Source organism: Scyliorhinus canicula, chromosome 2 (assembly GCF_902713615.1).
Source record: "Scyliorhinus canicula chromosome 2, sScyCan1.1, whole genome shotgun sequence".
In the NCBI taxonomy this organism is placed as follows: domain Eukaryota; kingdom Metazoa; phylum Chordata; class Chondrichthyes; order Carcharhiniformes; family Scyliorhinidae; genus Scyliorhinus; species Scyliorhinus canicula.
The window spans coordinates 34,082,753-34,106,688 of NC_052147.1; the positions used below are offsets into that span (position 1 = coordinate 34,082,753).

The 23,936-nt window shown below is 45.8% G+C and overlaps 1 protein-coding gene across 7 annotated transcripts in view; it reads left to right on the plus strand.

Moving 5' to 3' along the window:
* LOC119952127 (protein SIX6OS1-like) overlaps positions 1 to 23,936 on the plus strand; it is a 254,058-nt gene that overhangs the window by 42,946 nt on the left and 187,176 nt on the right. For all 7 annotated transcript variants that reach the window (XM_038775715.1, XM_038775706.1, XM_038775742.1 and 4 more), the window contains 2 exons: positions 2,164 to 2,290; positions 6,309 to 6,398. In XM_038775715.1, coding sequence (XP_038631643.1) covers positions 2,164 to 2,290; positions 6,309 to 6,398 — 217 coding nt within the window. The remainder of the gene's footprint in view (positions 1 to 2,163; positions 2,291 to 6,308; positions 6,399 to 23,936) is intronic.

The following is a 23,936-nucleotide window of genomic DNA, read 5'->3' on the forward strand; positions in this document are numbered from 1 at the left end:
GTTATAACTAGCCTTCCTCCAATTTAGCACATTCACCCTAGGAGCACTCTTATCCTTGTCCAGCAGCACTTTAAAACTTACTGAATTGTGGTCATAGTTCCCGAAATGCTCCCCTACTGAAACTGCTACCACCTGGCCGGGCGCATTCCCCAATACCCAGGTCCAGTACAGCCCCTTCCCTAGTCGGGCTGTCTACATATTGTTTTAAGAAGCCCTCCTGGATGCTCCTTACAAACTGCCCATTCTGAGCCCCTAGCACTAAGTGAATATCCCAGTCCCAGTCAATATTGGGGAAGTTGATGTCTCCCATCACAACAACCCTGTTGTTTTTACTCGTTTCCAAAATCTGGCTACCTATCTGCTCCTCTATCTCCCACTGGCTGTTGGGAGGCCTGTAGTAAACCCCAACATTGTGACTGCACCATTCTTATTCCTGATCTCTACCCATATAGCCTCGCTGCCCTCCGAGGTGTCCTCCCGTAGTACAGCGGTGACATTCTCCCTAACTAGTAGCGCAACTACTCCATCTCTTTTACATCCCCCTCTATCCTGCCTGAAACATCTAAATCCTGGAACATTTAGCTGCCAATCCTGTCCTTCCCTCAACCAGGTCTCTAAATTCTGGCCAAGCCAACGAAACCCACATCCTGTAATTTTATAACAATTGCCGTAGAAGCAGTTCAGAAAAGTTCACTCAACTGATTCCTGGGATGAAGGGGTTATCTTATTAGGAAAGTGGACTGGTGGGCCTGTATCCACCTGAGTTTAGAAGAATGAGAGGTGATTTTAGTGAAACATACAAGGAGTAGATGCCAAGAGGATGTTTCCACTTATGGGAGAGATTAGAACTAGGGGCACAGTTTAAAAATAAGGGGTCTCCTATTTAAGACAAAAATTAGGAGACATTCTTTCTCTTTGGGCCGTTGATCTGTAGTAATCTCTTCCCCGAGAACAGTGCAGGCAAGATCATTGAATATTTTTAAGACTGAGTCAGATAGATTCTCGATTGATAAGGAAGGCAAGGGTTAGGGTTAGACAGGAAAGTAGAGTTGAGGCCATTGTCAGATCAGCCATGATCTTAGCCAATGGTGGAGCAGACTTGTGGGATAGAATGATCTATTCCAGCTCTTAATGTGTTTGTGTCCAAGCCATCAGGTAGGTGTAATACCAGCAGCAGCTAACACCTCCCCAATGTTGCTGCCAAGCAATGAAGAGCTGTCGGCTTCTGATTGACTAGGAGCACTTGGAAGAAGAGCTTCTGCCCCCCAGGGGCTTGATCCCAAGAAAAGCCTGTGGCTTGCAGTTAAGTGCCTAATTGGATACTGTTTTAGAGTTTCTTTTTTTGTGGCCAAACCATATACAATGGGTAGAAGACTAGCCCATTGTAAATGTTACAGAATTGATTTGAGTGTAATAATTTTAGGAAACATTGGCAAGATTCAAAGATGTGCAGGTTAGGCGGATTGGCCATGCCAAATTGCCCTTAGTTTAGATGGGGTTGCAGGGTTACGGGGATAGGGTGGAGGTGTGGGATTAAGTAGGGTGCTCTTTCCAAGAGCCAGTGCGGACTCGATGGGCCGAATGGCCTCCTTCTGCACTAAATTCTATGATTCTTGGCCTCCCCGCGGTATGTTTCTTGGTGGCGAGTGGTGGAGCACTGTTAGCCGGTGACGGGGTCTTCTGGTCCTGCCGCTATCAATGGGATGTCCCATTCAATCCACCCCACACTGCCGGGAAACCCGCAGCTGGGGTGCAAAGTTGTTGGATTGGAAGATTCCGCTGGCATGAGCAGCCGCAAGACCTCGCCCTGGGTAAGTAGTGAAGAAACTGTAAAGGTAGGATAATAAGAGAATAAGAAGAAATATGTAGCCGAACAGTAACTGGAGAAAAAGGGAACAATGTTTTGAATAGAAACACTTCAATAATTATTTTTGTGTTTACATTATAACTTTAATATTTCTCCGGGAAGCAAAACCACGAGCCATAGACTAAGATTAGCTGAAAATTGGCATTAAAAGGTAGTTCTCAATCTTACAGACAGTGATCCTGGAACTAACACATGTGTATTAGTGTCAGCATTATTAAAACAGGCTTTGTTGTATTTCTGTTCAAATTAACAAACATAAAATAACAGACTTTGGTATTCTAATTTTTATTTTCTAGTATATTCAGCAACCATTGCAAAAAAGAAACAACAAATTGATGAACTACATGTAAAAAGTAGTCAACTTGATGATGAAATTAATCGAATGCAGAGAATGAGTTTGCATATCATGGAGAACTTTAAAGTGTAAGGATTTTGTTTAATTAAAATTGTACGACTGCTGTAGTTCAGATTTAAGGTTCACACCTTTCCTTAATATATGGTAGTGAATTAGGCACGGAGTGATGACTACCTAATTTTTTGTGTGGAGCATAATGAGTAGGAGTAATTATTAAAAAACAATCTGAAAACGTTGAAATTAAATCCAATTTTACAATAGTGAACCTGGAATTTTTTTATAACCAGATTAAATTCAAAAATACCCTGAAAATTTCCAGTGTCCTCTATTCAATGCCATACTCAGTTTTAGTTCTGTCAGCAGTTGCCCTCTGCTGATGTCAAATATTGTGAATGGATAAGGGCGCCTAGTTTGCATGCATAATGATTGATGTAATAACTGCATATCAGAAGTTTTACATTGATTTTCTTGAAATGGATGGCTCGTATGTATAGTAAAACACACATAGGATATAAGTGATATTAAATATGAGACTACAGTGATAGTTTTATAGATGCATGTTCCCTGTAAGAAACTGCACTCAAGTGGGGTACATCTGGGACGTTGCAGGGAAGATTACCACGATTTTCTGCTCAATTGTATGCTTAACATGAATTTCTATTCTCAAAATAAATAATGTGATCATAATTTCCTAATATTCCTGGTTGGTGAAGTTACCCACCAGGACAGCACAATTTTAAAATCGTTGTTTGCAAATAAATAGTTGATTGCATAATTTTAACACTCACCAGAATAACTTTCATAACCAAAGTAACATTGGATTTATATACCTCATTGTTACTTGAAAACATTGAACCACTTGAAAATGAAAAATCATTCTACCTCTGCCTACAAAGTTTTTTTTTTGGCTTTCTTTTGGGGAGGGTGGGGGGGGTCCATGTAACGTTTTAAATAAAATTTTAATTGGACATGGTATCAAAATTTCCAGAGTGTCATACAGAACAGAAAAGACCCTTCGACCCATTGAGTCTGCACCAGTCAAAAAAACCCACCTAACTATTCTAATCCCATTTCCTAGCACTTGGCCCCATAGCCTTGTATGCCTTGGGATCGCAAGTGCACATCTAAATACATCTTAAATGATAGAGGGTCTCTGCCTCCACCACCCTTTCTGGCAGTGAGTTCCACACTCCCACCACCCTCTGGATTAAAAAGGTTTTCCTCCCATCCCCTCTAAACCTCCTGCTCCTTACTTAAATCTGAGTCACCTGGTCATTGATCCCTCAACCAAGGGGAAAATGTTCTTCCTGTCTACTCTATCTATGCCCCTCATAACTTTATACATATCAATCATGTCCCCCTCCATCTCTACTCCAAGGAAAACAGTCCAAGTCTATTGAATCTCTCTTCATGATTAAAATCTCCAGCACAGGCAACATCCTCTGCACCCTTTCAAGTGCTATCACATCCCTCCTATAATGTGGATTCCAGAACTGCACACAATACTTTAGCTGTGGCCTAACCACTTTGCTAAACTGAGATATCAAAAATTAACCAATCTTCAAAATTTGATAGCAGATTAAATACCTTATTCTGGAGATCAGGATGAAGGCTAAAGCTTGACTTTAATTCATTATTTTTAAGATTAACTTTATGGTAATGCTAATTGTAATTTTTTCTTTACATTTTTACCTTCGCATATTAAGTTATAGCTTTTGTATGTCACATGTAATATATGTGGTAATTTGCACGAAGTATACTAAATTAGACAGTAACAATCTGCAAGCTATTCATATTAATACTGTTCATATCTATTTACTATACTAATTCAAAAGAAGCCATTAGGAAATGTTACATGCATTATATAAAACTTTCACGTTAAGCTTAATTTGTGTGTGGGTTAAATATAGCATCTGCTTGAGTTTCTAGATTTTAATCAATTTCTTTATTGCATATCTTTTTAGCATACCTACAAGGGTTTTTTTCTTGTTCTGGCAGTTAAGTATTGAGCATAAGCAAAATTTGCAAGCTCTTGAGGTTGACCTCAAGGGATTTCAAGTTTGCCTCTATTTATTTAATTGTGGAAAGCTAATAGTCCATTTTGGGAGCTAGTCAGGGATGAGATGAGAAGGAGGAGGTGGTCAATTGTTTCAGCCTTTCCAAATGCTGTATCGGCAAAGTATGATTAATAAAAAAAACAATTTGGGAGAAGGTGATTCTTTATGGATTACGGTTTGTGTTGTAAGAACTCAAATTCTTTTGGCTTTTGTTGCTCTGCTGAAGTCTTGTAAATATTTTAGAATCATATGCGTAGAGAAGGAGGCTATTCAGCCTATCATGCTTGTACAGACTGTTTTGTAGAGCTGTCCAATTCATTACACTCCCTTGCAAAAAAAAATTTCTTCAAGTATTTATTTAATTGTTTTTTGAGTGTTAATATAGAACCTGTTTCCACCAGCCCCATGCCTTCTTCAGGCAATTCATGTAAAAAAAAAACTCACACCACCTCCAGTTCTTTTGCCAGATCTCTGTCCTCTGGTGACTCTTCTGCTGCTGGAAACAGTTTCCCTATTTACTCCAGCAAAACTGTTCACGGTTATGAACTCCTCCATCAAATTTCTTCTCTTATTGTAAGAAAACCCCCCAAACTCTCTAATCTCTTCATATAACTGAATTCCCTTGTCTCTAGTGCTATTCTAGAACATAGAACATAGAACAGTACAGCACAGAACAGGCCCTTCGGCCCTCAATGTTGTGCCGAGCCATGATCACCCTACTCAAACCCACGTATCCACCCTATACCCGTAACCCAACAACCCCCCCTTAACCTTACTTTTATTAGGACACTACGGGCAATTTAGCATGGCCAATCCACCTAGCCTGCACATCTTTGGACTGTGGGAGGAAACCGGAGCACCCGGAGGAAACCCACGCACACAGGGGGCGGACGTGCAGACTCCACACAGACAGTGACCCAGCCGGGAATCGAACCTGGGACCCTGGAGCTGTGAAGCATTTATGCTAACCACCATGCTACCCTGCTGCCCCAGTAAACTTCCTCTGCACCCTCTGCATGTCCCACGACATGGTGAAGAATTAATAGGCAATTTGAGGTGCAAATAAAAATTATAGACTATCAAGAGGGGAAAATTCACAGGGCTGGAAGAATATTTAAATAATTTTTAAAAACAGAACCATGTACTTTAAAGGTATTATCGGTTCAAAAAAATGATTTGTAGGTCTGTCACTCTTGAACTTCATGATCCATAAAGATTCCCTTATGCCCATTTTGGATAGGCAGACGGAGCATCTAAGTGAACAGAAAATTGCTCAAGGCCTTATTTAAGTACTTGTAATATTTAAATTAAGCTATGGCACATTGAGGGAAATTAATGTGAGGATAAATGAGGACATACAGTTAAAGGTAAGGTGGTCTCTGGCTTCTTGCTACCTCAGGGGGGAGAAGTAAGATTTGATTAAGGGCCAAAAGTGAGTTGAGCAACAGCAAAACAAAGTAAAAAGGCCGAACAAACATTTTAGTGGCGAGAAAGTTGACGTTGTAATTGCGATGGGATACGAAGGATTGGAGATGTGATGGGAATGAGGACACTGAGAGAAGCACAAATATTTGGGAAGGAACCATTTAGGGCACAGTTTCCCCACAGTCCATCTGGAAACTGTGTAATCGATAAGTGTTACATTATAAATAAGTATGTATCAATACATTAAATCACAAGTGGTGCTGCTCATAGTGAATTACAAAAGCTTGGAACATAGCAGGGACAGATGAGAAACCTTAACTTGCTTTGATCAATGTTACAAGAATAAATTGATACGCCCACTATACCTCAAAGCTCGCTTTATGTTTTATTCATTTCATTCATAATATATCTTGACCCAGATGTACAAAAAGTTTCAGTTCAGTTGCCTCTGATGGAAATCTATGGAATTCTGAACATTCACAAGGTTATCTATTAACCAGTAATTTTGGAGATGTAATACAAATTATATGTTAAGGAAAAATAATATTTAATCTGCTGGAATAGTTTGAATTGCTTTTCTGATCATTTGTTCTTGTGATTTTAGATGGAAGCCAACATGTTTGCTTCTAACACAGCATGGAGAGCATTTTGAAAAGCAACTTTTGGAACAACATGCTAGTACCATCCGAGATAAGTAAGGAAGAATAAAGCAATTTTATGCAAGAACATTTTCAAATACATGACAGTGTGCAGCAATTATACACTTAAAGGTTTTCCTTGGTAATGATTTCAGATAATTTAAAATGACCTATATTAAAGTCCACATCTACATTATTTTTAAAAAAATGTAAAATGTATTTGAATTTTATTTGAATTTTTGTACAATCACTCAACATGAGCTTTCTTAGTTTTCATATATGAATTGTATTAAATTCCTCGTTGGTAGTTACTTTTCCCACGATGAACCTGTCGCCTTCCATATATTTTTTCGTAAACCACTAGTGACAACAATGTCAAGTTCAAATAACATTTTAAAGTAAGATTGAAAAGTATCACAAAGACAGTGACATACCTAAGACTCCTAAACTGAAGAGGGAAAACTTCGGAAAGGCAATTGAAAGCGTTTTGGAAAATAATGGTTTGAGTAGGTTTTTTAAACTACTTTTGAGTTTTTTGTGGTATACAAAACAAGGATAAGTGTGGACAAACAGTAGGAGACAGAGGATAAAGAAAAATATTTACACATCGGTCGGTTTCAATTATTTACATACATACGTCGTCGTTCTTTTCTTTTGTTATTTACAGTGGTGGTTGCGATTTCCTGTTTTTCGTTCCCCATTGGCTTTTTGGTTCTAGCTGTTTCCCCTGCACACCCTCTCTTCTACTTTCCTACCACCACCCCCCCTCTTGGTCATTTGTCTTGCCTTCTTCCCTCATCTGTTCTTGTGCTCTGCTCCTGCCATGTGGGTTTGATACGGCTTCTCATGCTTCTTTTGCTGGGCATGGTTGGGTTCCATGAATCCCTTCTCCCCCTCCCCTTCCTTGCTCTGTTGGGCTATCCTCTCCTGTTCTTTGACTTCTTAGTTGTTGGCTAAAGCAGGTCTTGGAACAACCGAGTGAATGGTTCCCATGTTTTGTGGAAGCCTTCCTCCGACCCTCGGATGGATGGCAAATTTTATTTTCTCCATTTGGAGAAATTCCAATAAGTTGGACAGCCAGTCTGCAGTTTTAGGTAGAGCTGCTGGCCGCCAGCCCAGCAGAATTCTCTGGCGGGAAATTAGGGAGGCAAAGGCAAAGGGCGCCGGCCCTTCTCCCCATGAAGAGGTTTGGCTATTCTGACATCCTGAAGAATGCCACTCTTGGGCAAGGCTCCACCCTCACCCCCACCAGCTTGGATATTGCCTCGATTAAAGGCTATCCAGAACCCAACAAGTCTGGGCAAGACCAGAACATGAGTGTGGTTGGCCGGGCCTCTTTGGCCCCATTTGCATTTGTCCTCCAGTTCTGGAAGAACCTGCTCATTCGGGTTCTGGTTAAGTGGCCTCTGTGCCACTTTTAGTTGAATTAAGCTTAGCCTTGCGCATGAGGAGGTGGAAATGACCCTGTGCAGTGCTTCGCTGCAGAGTCCCCACCCTATTTCAAGCCCCAAGTCCTCCTTCCACTTCTCCCTCGTCTCGTCCAGTTGGGTTTTGGCCCCCCTTAGCAGTTGCCCATACATGTCACCACAATTCCCTTTCCCTCGGAGGTCCGCTTCCAGCAGGTCCTCCAGCAGTGTCTTGGTTGTCATGGATGCATCCTTGTTTCCCTTCGTAACAAGTTTTTGATATGTATGTACTTGTGTATTCTGTGATATAACTGTTGTAATGATGTACAGAGAACGTCTAGTTGTTTAACTATAAAGATGATTTAATAACCAATGAACTATGATACAGACAATGGCTACTAAATTCATTTAGTGAATTCTCTTGGAGCTATTCTAAGTGCGACTATCCTCTCGTATGTCTTACTACCAACTGGTGGGTGTCTTGAGTCTCGTGATAGATCTCTATCGCCACCAGCTGGTTGGAGGTCGTATTGCTAACTATATACAAAACTGTGCAGAGGCATATCGCCACAGGTACCTTAGTTCGTTCCCGCTCCCATCAGCTGAAATTGTTCTGTCAGTCCTCGAGAGTTGTCGGCCTATTGTTGGTGTAAACGTCCCTAACTGTCAGTGTCCTTCCCCGTTCTGACTCCACCTTTTGAAGGTGGCGTCCATAGTTGCCGGCGTGAACTTGTGGTTGTTGCAGATGGGGGCCTGGTTGAACATTTCGGTTCACGACTGGAGTGTTGCTACCACCACTGGGCTCATTGAATATTTATTAGATGGGGATAGGAGTGCCACCATGGCTACGGCCAGTAGGGAGGTCCTCTGCAGGAGCCCTCCTCCATTACTCCACTTCTCGGCTTCTGGCTCCGTTATCCACCCGTTACCATCTCCGCAGTTGCTGCCCAGTAATAATATTGCAGGTTTGGGAAGGCTAGGCCCCCCATGGATCTTGTTCTCTGCAATACTCTCTTTGGGATCCTTGTGACCTTCCCTCCCCACACAAACACCATAATCAGTTTGTCTAGTGAATTGAAAAAGGCCTGGGGATGTTGATTGGGATGGATCTAAACAGGAAGAGGAACCTGGGCAGTATGTTCATCTTGATGTTTTGCACTCTCCCGTCAGGAAGAGTGGTAGTGTGCTCTGTCCTTTTTTATTTCCTCCGCCATGCTGGTCAGGTATGACTTGTGGATCCCAGTCCAGCCATGAGCAATTTAGATCCACAGGCAGCTGAATTTGTTTCGGGCCTGTTTAAAAGGCAACTCCTGCAACTCTGCCCCTTCCCCTTGCGGGATCACCGGGAAAATCTCACTTTAGCTCTGGTTAAGTTTGTAGCCCGAGAAGGCTCCAAACTCTTTCAAGAGCGCCATGCAACTTTGCGGGTCTTGAGATGTAGAGGAGAAGATCATCTACATAGAGCAAGACTCTGTGCTCTCAGTCTCCTCTCTGGATCCCTTTCTAGTTCTTTGCCACCCTAAGCACAACCGCTAGTGGTTCGATCGCCAGGGCGAACAGCAGCGGGGATACTGGGCACCCCTGCCTTGTGCCTCTGTGCAGCTGGAAGTACTTAGAGCTGGTGGTATTTGTCCGTACGCTCACAGTGGGAGTGTTATACAGGAGTTTCACCCAGGCGGTGAACCCTGTTCCAAGCCCAAAACGCTCCAGTACCTCTATGATCACCTCAGGTGTTCTCTCCCCGGATGGGTTCAGCAGACGCCTGATATTCAATGTTAGCTGTCTATCCTTGACAAAGCCCATCTGGTGTTCTGCTACCACCTCTCATACGCAGTTGTCCATCCTTTTGGCTGGGATCATGGCCAGTATTTTAGCTTCTGCGTTTAGCAGTGAGATGGGTCTGTAGGAACCACATTCTGTTGGGTCTTGTCTTTCATTGGTATTAGTGAGATTGAGGCTTGTGCTCCTCGTGAGAGCAGGCCAAAGTCCACCCGTAATTTTTTCCTCACTGCCAGGAGCTCTAGGGTCGGGGGCCTCGACGTATCGCTGGTCTACCTCCAGTATGGAATCAACTAGCTGTTGCCTAACCACTCTCTCTTCCCTATTTCTCCATGCTTTGTAAGCTACAATTTCTCCCCTGATCACAGCCTTCAGCACCTCCCAGAACGTGGAGGGTGAGACCTCCCCATCCTCATTGTTAGTAACATACTTGTCTAAGGCCTGTGATATTTTCTGGCAGAAGACCTTGTCAACTAGGATTATAATAATAATCGCTTATTGTCACAAGTAGGCTTCAATGAAGTTACTGTGAAAAGCCCCTAGTCGCCACATTCCGGCGCCTGTTCGTAGAAGCCGATACGGGAATTGAACCCACGCTGCTAGCCTTGTTCTGCATTACAGATCAGCTGTTTACCCCACTATGCTAAACCAGCCCCCATGTCCAACCTCCATGGAGGGCTTTGGGCACGACCCATCTACAGCCTTGCATCCATATAATGTGGGGCGTGGTCGGAGATTGCGATCGCGGAATATTCCGCTCTTACTCGCCCTGGAAGCACCGATTTTCCCACTGCAAAGAAGTCAATCCATGAATAAACATTATGTACTTGGGAGAAGAAAGAAAAATCCTTCTCCCCTGGGTGGGTGAACCGCCATGGGTCCACTGCCCCCAGGGATTCGACCTGTCCATCCTTGGTCTTGTACACAGTTAAAGTCACCCCATGATCCATTGGTGTCTATGTCGGGGTTTTCTGCCATGGGTTTGTTTACAAACTCCATGTCATCCCAGTTGGCAGCGTACACGTTCACCAGGACTACCGGTGCCCTGCCCAGGATATCGCTGACCATAACATAACATAAGAACATAAGAACTAGGAGCAGGAGTAGGCCATCTGGCCCCTCGAGCCTGCTCCGCCATTCAATGAGATCACGGCTGATCTTTTGTGGACTCGGCTCCACTTTCCGGTCCGAACACCATAACCCTTAATCCCTTTATTCTTCAAAAAACTATCTATCTTTACCTTAAAAACATGTAATGAAGGAGCCTCAACTGCTTCACTGGGCAAGGAATTCCATAGATTCACAACCCTTTGGGTGAAGAAGTTCCTCCTAAACTCAGTCCTAAATCTACTTCCCCTTATTTTGAGGCTATGTCCCCTAGTTCTGCTTTCACCCGCCAGTGGAAACAACCTGCCCGCATCTATCCTATCTATTCCCTTCATAATTTTAAATGTTTCTATAAGATCCCCCCTCATCCTTCTAAATTCCAATGAGTACAGTCCCAGTCTACTCAACCTCTCCTCATAATCCAACCCCTTCAGCTCTGGGATTAACCTAGTGAATCTCCTCTGCACACCCTCCAGCGCCAGTACGTCCTTTCTCAAGTAAGGAGACCAAAACTGAACACAATACTCCAGGTGTGGCCTCACTAACACCTTATACAATTGCAACATAACCTCCCTAGTCTTAAACTCCACCCCTCTAGCAATGAAGGACAAAATTCCATTTGCCTTCTTAATCACCTGTTGCACCTGTAAACCAACCTTCTGTGACTCATGCACTAGCACACCCAAGTCTCTCTGCATAGCGGCATGCTTTAATATTTTATTGTTTAAATAATAATCCCGTTTGCTGTTATTCCTACCAAAATGGATAACCTCACATTTGTCAACATTGTATTCCATCTGCCCTAGCCCATTCACTTAACCTATCCAAATCCCTCTGCAGACTTCCAGTATCCTCTGCACTTTTCGCTTTACCACTCATCTTAGTGTCATCTGCAAACTTGGACACATTGCCCTTGGTCCCCAACTCCAAATCATCTATGTAAATTGTGAACAATTGTGGGCCCAACACGGATCCCTGAGGGACACCACTAGCTACTGATTGCCAACCAGAGAAACACCCATTAATCCCCACTCTTTGCTTTCTATTAATTAACCAATCCTCTATCCATGCTACTACTTTACCCTTAATGCCATGCATCTTTATCTTATGCAGCAACCTTTTGTGTGGCACCTTGTCAAAGGCTTTCTGGAAATCCAGATATACCACATCCATCGGCTCCCCGTTATCTACTGCACTGGTAATGTCCTCAAAAAATTCCACTAAATTAGTTAGGCATGACCTGCCCTTTACGAACCCATGCTGCGTCTGCCCAATGGGACAATTTCTATCCAGATGCCTCGCAATTTCTTCCTTGATGATAGATTCCAGCATCTTCCCTACTACCGAAGTTAAGCTCACTGGCCTATAATTTCCTGCTTTCTGCCTACCTGCTTTTTTAAACAGTGGTGTCACGTTTGCTAATTTCCAATCCACCGGGACCACCCCAGAGTCTAGTGAATTTCGGTAAATTATCACTAGTGCATCTGCAATTTCCCTAGCCATCTCTTTTAGCACTCTGGGATGCATTCCATCAGGGCCAGGAGACTTGTCTACCTTTAGCCCCATTAGCTTGCCCATCACTACCTCCTTAGTGATAACAATCCTCTCAAGGTCTTCACCTGTCATAGCCTCATTTCTATCAGTCACTGGCATGTTATTTGTGTCTTCCACTGTGGAGACCGACCCAAAAAACCTGTTCAGTTCCTCAGCCATTTCCTCATTTCCCATTATTGAAACTCCCTTCTCATCCTCTAAAGGACCAATATTTACCTTAGCCACTCTTTTTTATTTTATATATTTGTAAAAACATTTACTGTCTGTTTTTATATTCTGAGCAAGTTTACTCTCATCCTCTATCTTACTCTTCTTTATAGCTTTTTTAGTAGCTTTCTGTTGCCCCCTAAAGATTTCCCAGTCCTCTAATCTCCCAGCAATCTTTGCCACTTTATATGCTTTTTCCTTCAATTTGATACTCTCCCTTATTTCCTAAGATATCCACGGTCGATTTTCCCTCTTTCTACCGTCCTTCCTTTTTGTTGGTTTAACCTTCGCTGAGCACTGTGAAAAATCACTTGGAAGGTTCTCCACTGTTCCTCAACTGTTCCACCATAAAGTCTTAGCTCCCAGTCTACCTTAGCTAGTTCTTCTCTCATCCCCTTGTAATCTCCTTTGTTTAAACACAAAACACTAGTATTTGATTTTACTTTCTCACCCTCCATCTGTATTTTAAATTCCACCATATTGTGATCGCTCCTTCCGAGAGAATCCCTAACTATGAGATCATGAATCAATCCTGTCTCATTACACAGGACAAGATCTAGGACCGCTTGTTCCCTCGTAGGTTCCATTACATACTGTTCTAGGAAACTATCGCGGATACATTCTATAAACTCCTCCTCAAGGCTGCCTTGACCGACCTGGTTAAACCAATCGACATATAGATTAAAATCCCCCACGATAACTGCTGTACCATTTCTACATGCAACAGTTATTTCTTTGTTTATTGCCTGCCCCACCATAACGTTACTATTTGGTGGCCGATAGACTACTCCTATCAGTGACTTTTTCGCCTTACTATTCCTGATTTCCACCCAAATGGATTCAACCTTATCCTCCATAGCACCAATGTTATCCCTTACTATTGCCCGGATGTCATCCTTAAATAACAGAGCAACACCACCTCCCTTACCATCCACTCTATCCTTCCGAATAGTTTGATACCCTCGGATATTTAACTCCCACTCGTGACCATCCTTTAACCATGTTTCAGTAATGGCCACTAAATCATAGTCATTTACGATGATTTGTGCCATCAACTCATTTACTTTATTCCGAATACTACGAACATTCAGGTAAAGTACACTTATGTTGGTTTTTTTACCTCTGTTTTGAATCTTAACATCTCCAGTTTTATTCCTTTTGTTATTACTGGGCCTATTCACTGAGCTCCCCTCAGTCACTGTACCTTGTACTGTCGCCCTTTTAGATTTTTGACTATGTCTTCTCTGCCTTGCACTTTTCCCCTTACTTCCTTTTGCTTCTGTCCCTGTTTTACTACCTCCCAACTTCCTGCATCGGTTCCCATCCCCCTGCCACATTAGTTTAAACCCTCCCCAACAGCTCTAAACCCCCCCCCCCCCGCCCCCCCCAGGACATCGGTTCCAGTCCTGCCCAGGTGCAGACCGTCCGGTTTGTACTGGTCCCACCTCCCCCAGAACCGGTCCCAATGCCCCAGGAATTTGAATCCCTCCCTCTTGCACTATCTCTCGAGCCACGCATTCATCCTATCTATCCTGACATTCCTACTCTGACTAGCTCGTGGCACTGGTAGCAATCCTGAGATTACTACCTTTGAGGTCCTACTTTTTAGTTTAACTCCTAACTCCCTGAATTCCGCTTGTAGGACCTCATCCCGTTTTTTACCTATATCGTTGGTGCCTATGTGCACCACGACAGCTGGCTGTTCACCCCCCCCCCCCCCCCAGAATGTCCTGCAGCCGCTCCGAGACATCCTTGACCCTTGCACCAGGGAGGCAACATACCATCCTGGAGTCTCGATTGCGTCCACAGAACCGCCTATCTATTCCCCTTATGATCGAGTCCCCTATCACTATAGCCCTGCCATTTTTCTTCTTGCCCTGCTGTGCAGCAGAGCCAGCCACGGTGCCATGAACCTGGCCTCTGCTGCCTTCCCCTGGTGAGCCATCTCCCTCAACAGTATCCAAAGCGGTATATCTGTTTTGCAGGGAGATGACCGCAGGGGACACCTGCACTGCCTTCCTACTCTTGCTCTTTCTTTTGGTCACCCATTTTCTATCTCCCTCATTAATTTTCACCTGCGGTGTGACCAACTCGCTAAACGTGCTATCCATGACCTCCTCAGCATCGCGGATGCTCCAAAGTGAGTCCATCCGCAGCTCCAGAGCCGTCAAGCGGTCTAACAAGAGCTGCAGCTGAACACACTTGCACGTGAAAGAGCCAGGGACAGTGAACGTGTCCCTGAGCTCCCACATCGCACACAAGGAGCATGACATGGGTCTGGGATCTCCTGCCATGTCTTAAACCTTAGGTAAACTTATACAACAACAATTTCAAAATAAATTGAGTCCGTAACCATCCTCATCGCAGTAAACATCATCTTCTTATTTAACAGTATGGCTACCTCCTAGCCCTTGTCCTGCAGCAGGAATGGTAGGTCTGCCCCACCCAGCCCTTCCTTACATGCAGTCGGTCCTTCTCTCTCTGGTGCATCTCTTGGAGGAAGGCTATGTCAGCTTTCATACTTTTCAGGTTGGCGAAGACTCTGGATCTGTTCACTGGCTGTTAAGTCCCCTGATGTTGTAGGTGACTATCCTGATGGGGGGTTTTTGTCCCCCCATTCCTACGGGATCAACCATGCTTACCTGTGGCCGTGCACTTGCACTCCGGGGTTTCCCTTTGTGAGGGGGCTGTCCAAGATGTCCCGGAGCACTGTTCTCCCCATGAGGTTGGGCCCCTCTGCTCCAAGATTTCCCTTTATCCAGGGAGCATCAAACATGGCCGCCAAATGTGAGTTCGCCATGTGGGTGAGCCCCTGCACTCCGGGTTGCCCTTTGTTCAGGGACCTCCAAAGTGGTTGCTTGCAGTGCCATTTTGTTCCGAGTCGCCATGTGTGGCCTGTTGTAGCCCGCCTAATGCCCTCACTCTTGCTTTACCTACCTCTTCCTTGTGCTGTTTTCTCCCTCTGCCACGTTCTCTTTCCCCCTCTACCCTATAGTTGCCCCCTCTCCCTTCCCCCTGTTTCTTCCTCTAGCTGTCTCCCTATTCCTGATGCGCTGTAGCCTCTCTCTCCTACATGCTTCCTGGGGCTAGCTACTTCGCTAATGTGGTGGCCCACTTCCTGGGACTAGTTGTGCATCTTCTCGTCGCCCGATCCCTGGGCTTCTTGTCTGCCATACCCCTCCTTCTATGCTTTGCTTCACTTGTTCCTTCTCCCTCTCTTTTCTCTCTCATCTCCAGAACGAGGCAGTACAATCCCATGCAAAGTGGTCAATATTCAGATGGTTCACAGTTGGCTGTACCGAATGTAAAAAGTAAACAATAAGCATTAAGAGTGTCTCCCTGTGGGCTCTTAATCGTTGCTCCTGCTGTCGCCTTTCTAGTCCGTTCTCCGAGACGAACGTGTCCATGTCCGCAGTGGGCGTGAAGAACTGCTCCCTGCCTTGGAACGTGACCCAGACCTTGGCTGGGTGCAGCATCCCAAACCTTATGCCATTCTTGTACAGCGCGACCTTCGCCCTATTAATTTTGGCCCGGAGTTTGACCAAGTTGGCTCCAATATCCTGATGAATCCGAATCCGGTGGCCTTCTCAGTTACAGTTTTTGGTTTGTCTCGCCCAACACCGGATTAGTTCCCAGTCTTGATACTGGTGTATTTTGGCGATTATCGCCTTCGGCTGTTCCCTGGCTTTGGGCGAAGCGACCGGTGCGATCCATCAATTTCTGGTGTGTTGGGGAAACTATCGCATTCCACCAAGTTGCCGAACTATTGGACCACATAGTCTGTGGGGTTCCTACCTTTGGTCCCCTCCAGTCAACCCATGATTTGTAGGTTTTGACTCCTTGACCGGTTCTCCTGGTTCTCGATTTTCCCTATCAGCTTCTCTTGCATCACAACAAATCTTGCCACCTCCTTCTCCAGGGCGATGAAACGGTCGCCCTGGTCTATTGCACCTTTTTCCAGCTCCTTGATCATTTCCTCCTGGGCTTCCAGTCGCCTTTCCACCTCATCCAGGACCACCTGCACGGTTGCCAGAGCTTTGGCAACCACACTCTTCACCACTGCTTGAATATCCGGCTTCTTCTCTTCCCGATGCGCTCTCAGTTCTCTTGAGAGAAACATCCTCCACCCATCCCCTTGTATGGGGGGGCTCCTTGTGCGACATGCCGGTCCCTCTTGCAATGGCGAAGCCCACATTTCGCCGCCTTGTATGCCGTCCGGCTTGCTTGCTTGCTTGTCCAGGATTTTGTCCCTCTTTTTTCGGAGTGGCTGCTGCTGTTTGGCATTTTCTTCTCTCCGTCATGTTGTTGTAATGGTGTGGGGATGTTTTTGGTTTTAGTGGGTGTTTTTCACGCAAAAAGAGCCTATTTTTCAGGTTCATGAGAGAAGAGTCACCTGATGTGCGACTTCTCATCACATCCCTATCAATGGAAGTTTGAGTAGGTTTTTATGGGCAGAAGGAGAAGTGGCAAGCAAAACAGTTTAGGGACAAAGCCAATGATTAGGCAAGGAAGCAGAAATACACAAAAGGTTAGTCAGTGTGCAGGAGGCAGAAACCTGAGAGATATGACAAGGTAGAACCAGATCACTGCTCTGAGAATTTAAAATTTAAAATGTTAAAGAGACTGGGGACAACGTAGATTAGTAAGGATAGGTGGTAATTGTGAATTGGAGTTGAAAGCCAAAATATAGGCTGTTATGTTTCAGATACTCTGGAGAAAGGGAAATTGGCCGGGAGGATAATTATGTATTGAGTTTAGTGTACAAAACATGCGTAAGTGTTTGTGTTGGAGGGCTGGCATAGAGGTGAAGGTGGAAGATGTTAATTATTATTGGTTGCTTAGATGTGAGCATTGCTGTCAAGGACAGCATTTGTTATCAATTCCTAATTGCCTATGAAAAGGTGGTAGTGAGCTGGCTCTTTTACCCACTATAGTCCTAGTGGCATATGTACATCCACGTGCTGTTCAGAGGAGTTCCATGTTTTTGATCCAACAACAATGAATGAATGGCAATATAGTTCCCAGGATGAAGAAGAGGCATACAGATTCAAACATGAATTCTGTCTCTCTACAGATGCTGCCAGACTTGCCAACTTTTTCTAGCACTTGTTTATTTTTATTTCAAGTCAGGGTGTTGTTTGACTTGGACGGGAGCTTGCAGGTGATAATGTTTCCACGCACCTGTTGCCCTTGTCCTTCTGGGGTTTAGAGATCATGACTTTCGAAGGTGTTGTTGAAGGCGAGCTGCTGCTTTGCATTTTATAGATGGTACACGCCCCTGCCACTGTGTTCCAGTGGTGGAGGAAGGTGATGGATGGGATGCTGATCATGCAGGCTGCTTTGTCCTGGATATTGTCGAGCTCCTCGAGTGCTGTAAAAAAAAAAAAAATGTATTTTGTTTCAAACTTATTCAAACAGTTACAAAACATAAATAATCCAGGGGACATGCTTCCCAATACACAATTTTGCTGACAGGTTTTTTCCCATTTTCAGGGGCCCCCCCCCCCCCCAAGTATCTCTCCAGCTTCCAACAGCCCTAAAACATATGTGCGTGATTCGTTGGTTCCCGCCCACACTTTTCGCACTCGTATGCCACCCCGTGAAAGAGCCCACTCATCCTCGCCCAAGTCATGTGCACCGTATGTACCAACTTAAACTCTATCAGGCTCATCCTCGCACACAAGGAGGTCGAGTTCACCTGCGTAATGCCTCACTCCACAATCCCCAATCTGTCTCCTCTCAAAGTTCCTTCTCCCACTTCTCCTTGATCCTCACCACCTGCACACTCACCTGCTCTCCCAACCATCCATATATCTCCCCAGTCCTACCCTCCCCTTCCACGTCCAGAAGCAGCAACCGTTCCAATAGGGCATACTTCTGCAGCTTGAGAACCCTTTCCACACCTTCCGTGCGAAGTTCCTTACTTGTAAATATCTAAATTTACTTCCTCTCGGGAGCTCGAACCTCTCCCTCAGCTCCTCTGTACTTGTAAACCTAACTTCCAGATACAAATCCCTTACCCTCACCAGCCCCGCCTCTCTCCACTACCTATTCGTGCCCTCCATCCCCTCGATCCTAAAATGGCTCCTCAGCTTTTCACAACTTTATAGTGGACTGTACAACTAGGCTCTTCATATGTATCCTTGTTGCCAGTGGTAGCGCTGCCTCGCCTCCATGTTCGCCGCCCAACAATAATGCAGCAACGTTGGCAATGCCAACCCCCGCCCCTGTCTGCAACAGGGTCTTCTTTATCCTTGGCACCTTCCCCGTCCATACGAACTCTGAAATAACTGTATCCAACTTCTGAAAAAAGGACGGAACAAAAATCGGAAGCATCTGGAATATGAATAAGAACCTTGGCAGGACATTCATCTTCACCACTTGGACCCTCCCTGCCAAAGTCAGATGTACCGGATCCCAGCTCTTAAAATCCTCCCTTATCTCCTCCACCAGCTTTGTTAGGTTCCACTTATGCAGCGTCGCCCACTCTCCCGTCACCTGGATCCCCAAATACCTGAATCTATCCCTGGGTACCTTGAATGGTAGCCCCCCTAAACTGGCTCTCCGACCCAACCCGTTCACCGGGAACACCTCACTTTTCCCCAAATTCACCTTATAATCTGAGAAAATCCCAAACCTCTTTAGTTTGCCCATAATCCTCCCCATGCTCTCCAGCGGGTTTAACACATATTGTAGCAGGTCGTTTGCATAGAGCAACACCCGGTGCTCCCTGCTTCCCCTCCTAATCCTCTGCTACTCTACTGACCCCCAATGGCTGTATCGCTAATGCAAACAGTAGTTGTGACAGCCTTGCCTCATTCCCCTGTGCAACCCGAAAAATCGTGAATTCATCTCATTAGTCTGTACGCTCGTCACCGGGGCATGTACAAATGGTGCACTCATGCTACAACCTTCCCAGGATCATGAACGGGTACGACAACTCCACCCGATCGAATGCCTTCTCCGTGTTCATGGACACTACCACCTTGGGTACCCGTTGTCTCGCTGGAGTCATAATCACATTCAACAATTGCCTTGTATTACTGGTTGTCCGCCCTTTACGAAGCCTGTTTGGGCCTCCACAACCACCGCGGGATACATTCTTTCATCCTTCCCGGCACCAGCTTGGCCAGCACTTTTAGATCCGTGTTTAACAGTGATATGGGCATGTATGACCCACATTCTAATGGGTCCTTCTCTTTCTTTGGTATAAGCGTGATCATCGCCTACGTCATTGTCTTCGGCAGTTCCCCTTTTTCCAGCGCCGCGCTGAATGCCCAGAGAAGATGCGGTGCCAATTCCGCCTCAAACTCCTTATACAATTCCACCGGGTAACTGTCCAGCCCCGGGGCCATCCCCGACTTCATCCCCCTTATACTTTCCATTATCTCTCTCAGCCCAAACGCTCCTCCAGCGCCTGCCTCTTCTCTTCCTCCAGCTGTGGGAATTCCAACCCATCTAAGAACCACCCCAGATAAAATAAAATAAATTTAAAAATCCATCCTTGGTGGCTACCCTCGAATACTCCCTGTCCACCCCATATCCCTTTCTTCGCCCCCAGGGTCTGCCCTGTACAGTTCCTCGTAATATTCCTTGAACGCCTCATTTATCTTCCCTGGCTCCGATGCCACCTCCCCCGTCCTGATCCATACGCTCAATATGTCCATGGACGCGGCCTGCCTCCATAAATTATGTGCCAACATACGACTTGCCTTCTCTCCATACTCAGAATGCAACCTCCTCGCCCTCCGCAGCTGCCCCACTGTCCTCTCCGTTGTCAACCTATCGAACTGTCCCTGTAGCTTTTTCCTTCTCGCCAATCCATCCTTGGTGGCCGCCCTCGAATACTCCCTCTCCATCTCGACTATCTCTCCCAGTAACCCTTCATACTCCTGTCTCCTTTTCCTATCTTAATAATATTAATAAGAAGAATAATCTTTATTGTCACAAGTAGACTTACATTAACACTGCAATGACATTACTGTGAAAAGCCCCTAGTCGCCACATTCCAACGCTTGTTTGGGTACATGGAGGGAGAATTCAGAATATCCAATTCACCCATCAGCACGTCTTTTGGGACTTGTGGGAGGAAACCGGAGCACCTGGAGGAAACCGGAGCACCAGCGAGCACTTCTGGTTAAAATTGTAGGAAATGCTTTTGCCTTGCCTTTGCACTGATATGTTGGACACTGCCATTGTTGAGGATGGGAATGTATGTGTCGCCTCCTCTTCCATTAACTATTTAATTGACCACCACCGTTCATGACTGGATGTGACAGCACTGCAGAACTTAGATCTGATTTGTTGGTCATGAGATTGTTTTGTTCTGTCTATCACATACTTATTCTGCTGTAAGCAATTGGATGCTGTGTGTGTGGGTGGGGGGAAGATTGGGGGTCTGGAACAGAGCTTGGGGCTGGGGGAAAGTTGGAGAGGGTTGGATGGAGATTGGCAGAGTTGGGGGAAGTTTCAAGTGGTGTGGAGGGAGGTTTGGAGGCAGTGGGAAGGAGGGGATTTAGGGGGTTAGTTTTTAAAATTTAGTACCACAAAAGTAAATAACGTACATTTTTCAAAATTTTCTTTTAAACTTAGACCAGCATACAAATAGCAGTCAAATTTTTTATTATGCCCTTTAGTAGACACAATTCTGATGACATGCTGTGTTGATGTGCCACAGATTTGAAGATCATCGACCTCCTCAAAAGGCACAATGGTTGGCATTATTGTTTCACAGCTCCAGGCTCCCAGGCTTGATTCCCGGCTTGGGTCACTGTGTGGAGTCTGCACTTTCTCCCCGCTTCTGCATGGGTTTCCTCCGGGTACTCCCACAGGTTATCCTCCCACAGTCCACTTAAATCATAAGATGTGCAGGTTAGGTGGATTGGTCATGCTAAATTGCCCCTTAGTGTCCAAAAAGGTTAGTTGGGGTTACTGGGTTACGGGGATAGTGTGGGGGTGGGGTTTAAGTTTCCAAAGGCTAGTGCAGACTTGATGGGCCGAATGGCCGCCTCCTGCTCTATAAATTCTGTAAAACTAAAAACTATTCAAATCAAGGTAGGGTAGCAGGGTAGCATGGTGGTTAGCATAAATGCTTCACAGCTCCAGGGTCCCAGGTTCGATTCCCGGCTGGGTCACTGTCTGTGTGGAGTCAGCACGTCCTCCCCCTGTGTGCGTGGGTTTCCTCTGGGTGCTCCGGTTTCCTCCCACAGTCCAAAGATGTGCGGGTTAGGTGGATTGGCCATGCTAAATTGCCTGTAATGTCCTAATAAAAGTAAGGTTAGGGGGGGGGGGGTTGTTGGGTTACGGGTATAGGGTGGATACGTGGGTTTGAGTAGGGCGATCATGGCTCGGCACAACATTGAGGGCCGAAGGGCCTGTTCTGTGCTGTACTGTTCTATAAAAAGGTTTTGACTCACTATCACCTGTTTCATAACTCTTGCAATGGCTGGGAATGAAATCCCTACTTGTCACTAAGATTGCTTAAAGAAATATTTACCAATCTCTACTGCATCCCACTTCACCCCACCTTCCACCATCCTGCTAAAATCCAGCACAACGTGGTCACACCATGGGACTAACGTTTCTCTAAGGATATGAATTCCCGATTACCCATTGTAATTTTGACAAAGAAAATCCATTGAATCTCCGAGAAACAAAAAGGCTTTTACCATAAATCGTGTTTGGCATGGGGGTGGAGAATCAACGTTTACAGCGAAATCGGCCCCAGCGCCGGCCCAGCGATTCTCCGAGTAGAGTACTCTGCGCGGCTGGGGGGGCCATTGTCAGAGGCCTGCCCAGCGATCCTCCGCTCCCAACTGGCCGAGTTCCTGACGGCGTGGTTCTAACCACCTGTCGCCATTCGGGAAGCTCGACCCAGTCCGCGGCCACCCTGGTGTGGGGGGGGGGGGGGGGGGGGGGGGGGGGGGGGAAGGGGAGAGAATCGGGCACCGGGGGCCTTATGGTCGTCCGGGGAACAGATTGGGCCGGTTGCATCTTTGCGTGCGTGGCCAATCGGGGGTTCCTACATTTTGGAGCTGCCTCCGCGATTCGAGTCCGCCATGGCGCTCGTCGCAGCCGCTGGAGTCCCCTGCACTAGCAAGCTTAAGTTAGCTAGTGAACGGAGGTGTGGGGGAAGGGGCTGCAGACATTGGATCCTGGTGAGCCTAGGACGTGTGAAAAGGGTGGCGTTAGGGGTAAGGGGGGGAACGGGACAGATACTGGGTGAGGTGTTTTCGAGAGGAAGTGGATGGGGGAATTCTGTGAGGTGGAGGGAGGGGTTCGATAGTAACGACAGATGGGGACGGATCAAGTCCACTGGGAAGGTGGGTGGGAGACCTGCGGTTAGGTTAGTTACATGATCGTGACTGAGTTGTGTTGGGTTTGACAGCAGGGCACAGGGGTAGCGGATTTGGTAAGTAAGAGAGTGAAGTTCCAGATGGAAAAGGTGGTGGCGAACCAGGGGGTAGGTATGTGATAGTGACGGGGATATTGGGAGGGGAGGTAGGCAAGTGTGTATGGTCCTAACTGTAAGGTTTGTGATTTAAAAGTACTGTAGATCTCTGGTGCATCACACCTATAAGGTAGGCCGTGTGCTCCCCATCAGCACAAACTATTAAATGCTGTGGACCAGGTGAACTCCATGATATACTTTGGGGTTCTCTAAATCCTGGCCCATAACAGGAAGATTCTGGGGGAGGACAAGGTATCATTGGAGGGGATTAAAGCTAAGTGGGTGGAAGAATTGGGGGAGGGTATGGAGGATGGGCTGTGGTGTGAGGTGCTCAACCTCAACCTGTAAATGCCTCAACCCCTTGCGCGAAGTTGGTGCTGATAGTGTTAAAGGTGCACCTCAAGAGAGCGAGGGTGAGCTGACTCTTTGATGGGGTGGAGGATGTGTGTGAGTGCTACGGGAGGAGCCCCGCAAGCCATGTTCACATGTTTTGGCCCAGCCCGAAACTGGGGTGTATTGGTGGGAGGGTTTTAAGGTCATCTCAGGGTTGGTGCATGCGAGGTTCGAACCAGGGCCCCTAGAAGCTATCTTCGGGGTTTTGGACCAGCCTGGGCTGCAGGCGGGTGCGAGGGCCGATGTCTTAGCCTTCACCTCGCTGATTGCAGGTCCTGTTGGGGTGGAGGTCAGCTTCTCTGCCCTGTGCCTTGGCATGGCGGGAGGATATTTGTGATGCCTGAAAAGGTGAAGTTTGAGTTGAGGGGGAGGATGGAAGGGTTCTACAATTAATGGGCATTGTTTATCCATGTTTTTTCAAGAATTGGATGCCATTGAACATTAGGGGGGCGGGGTGGTGTTGAGCATATTGTTTATTGTATACCATGTATGGGATGACCGCGGATTCTCTTTTGGTCTTTCTTGATTTGTATTTGGGATGTAGGGGTGGTTTTGGAGCTTGTATATTGAAGGGGATGCTGCTTGGGGGATTGCTATTGTATTTGTTATTGTTGGTTATCTTGTGTTGGTTGTATATTTGATGAAAAAGTGGAAAATGAGGAGAATAAAAATATTTTAAAAAAATAATTAAATAGTAC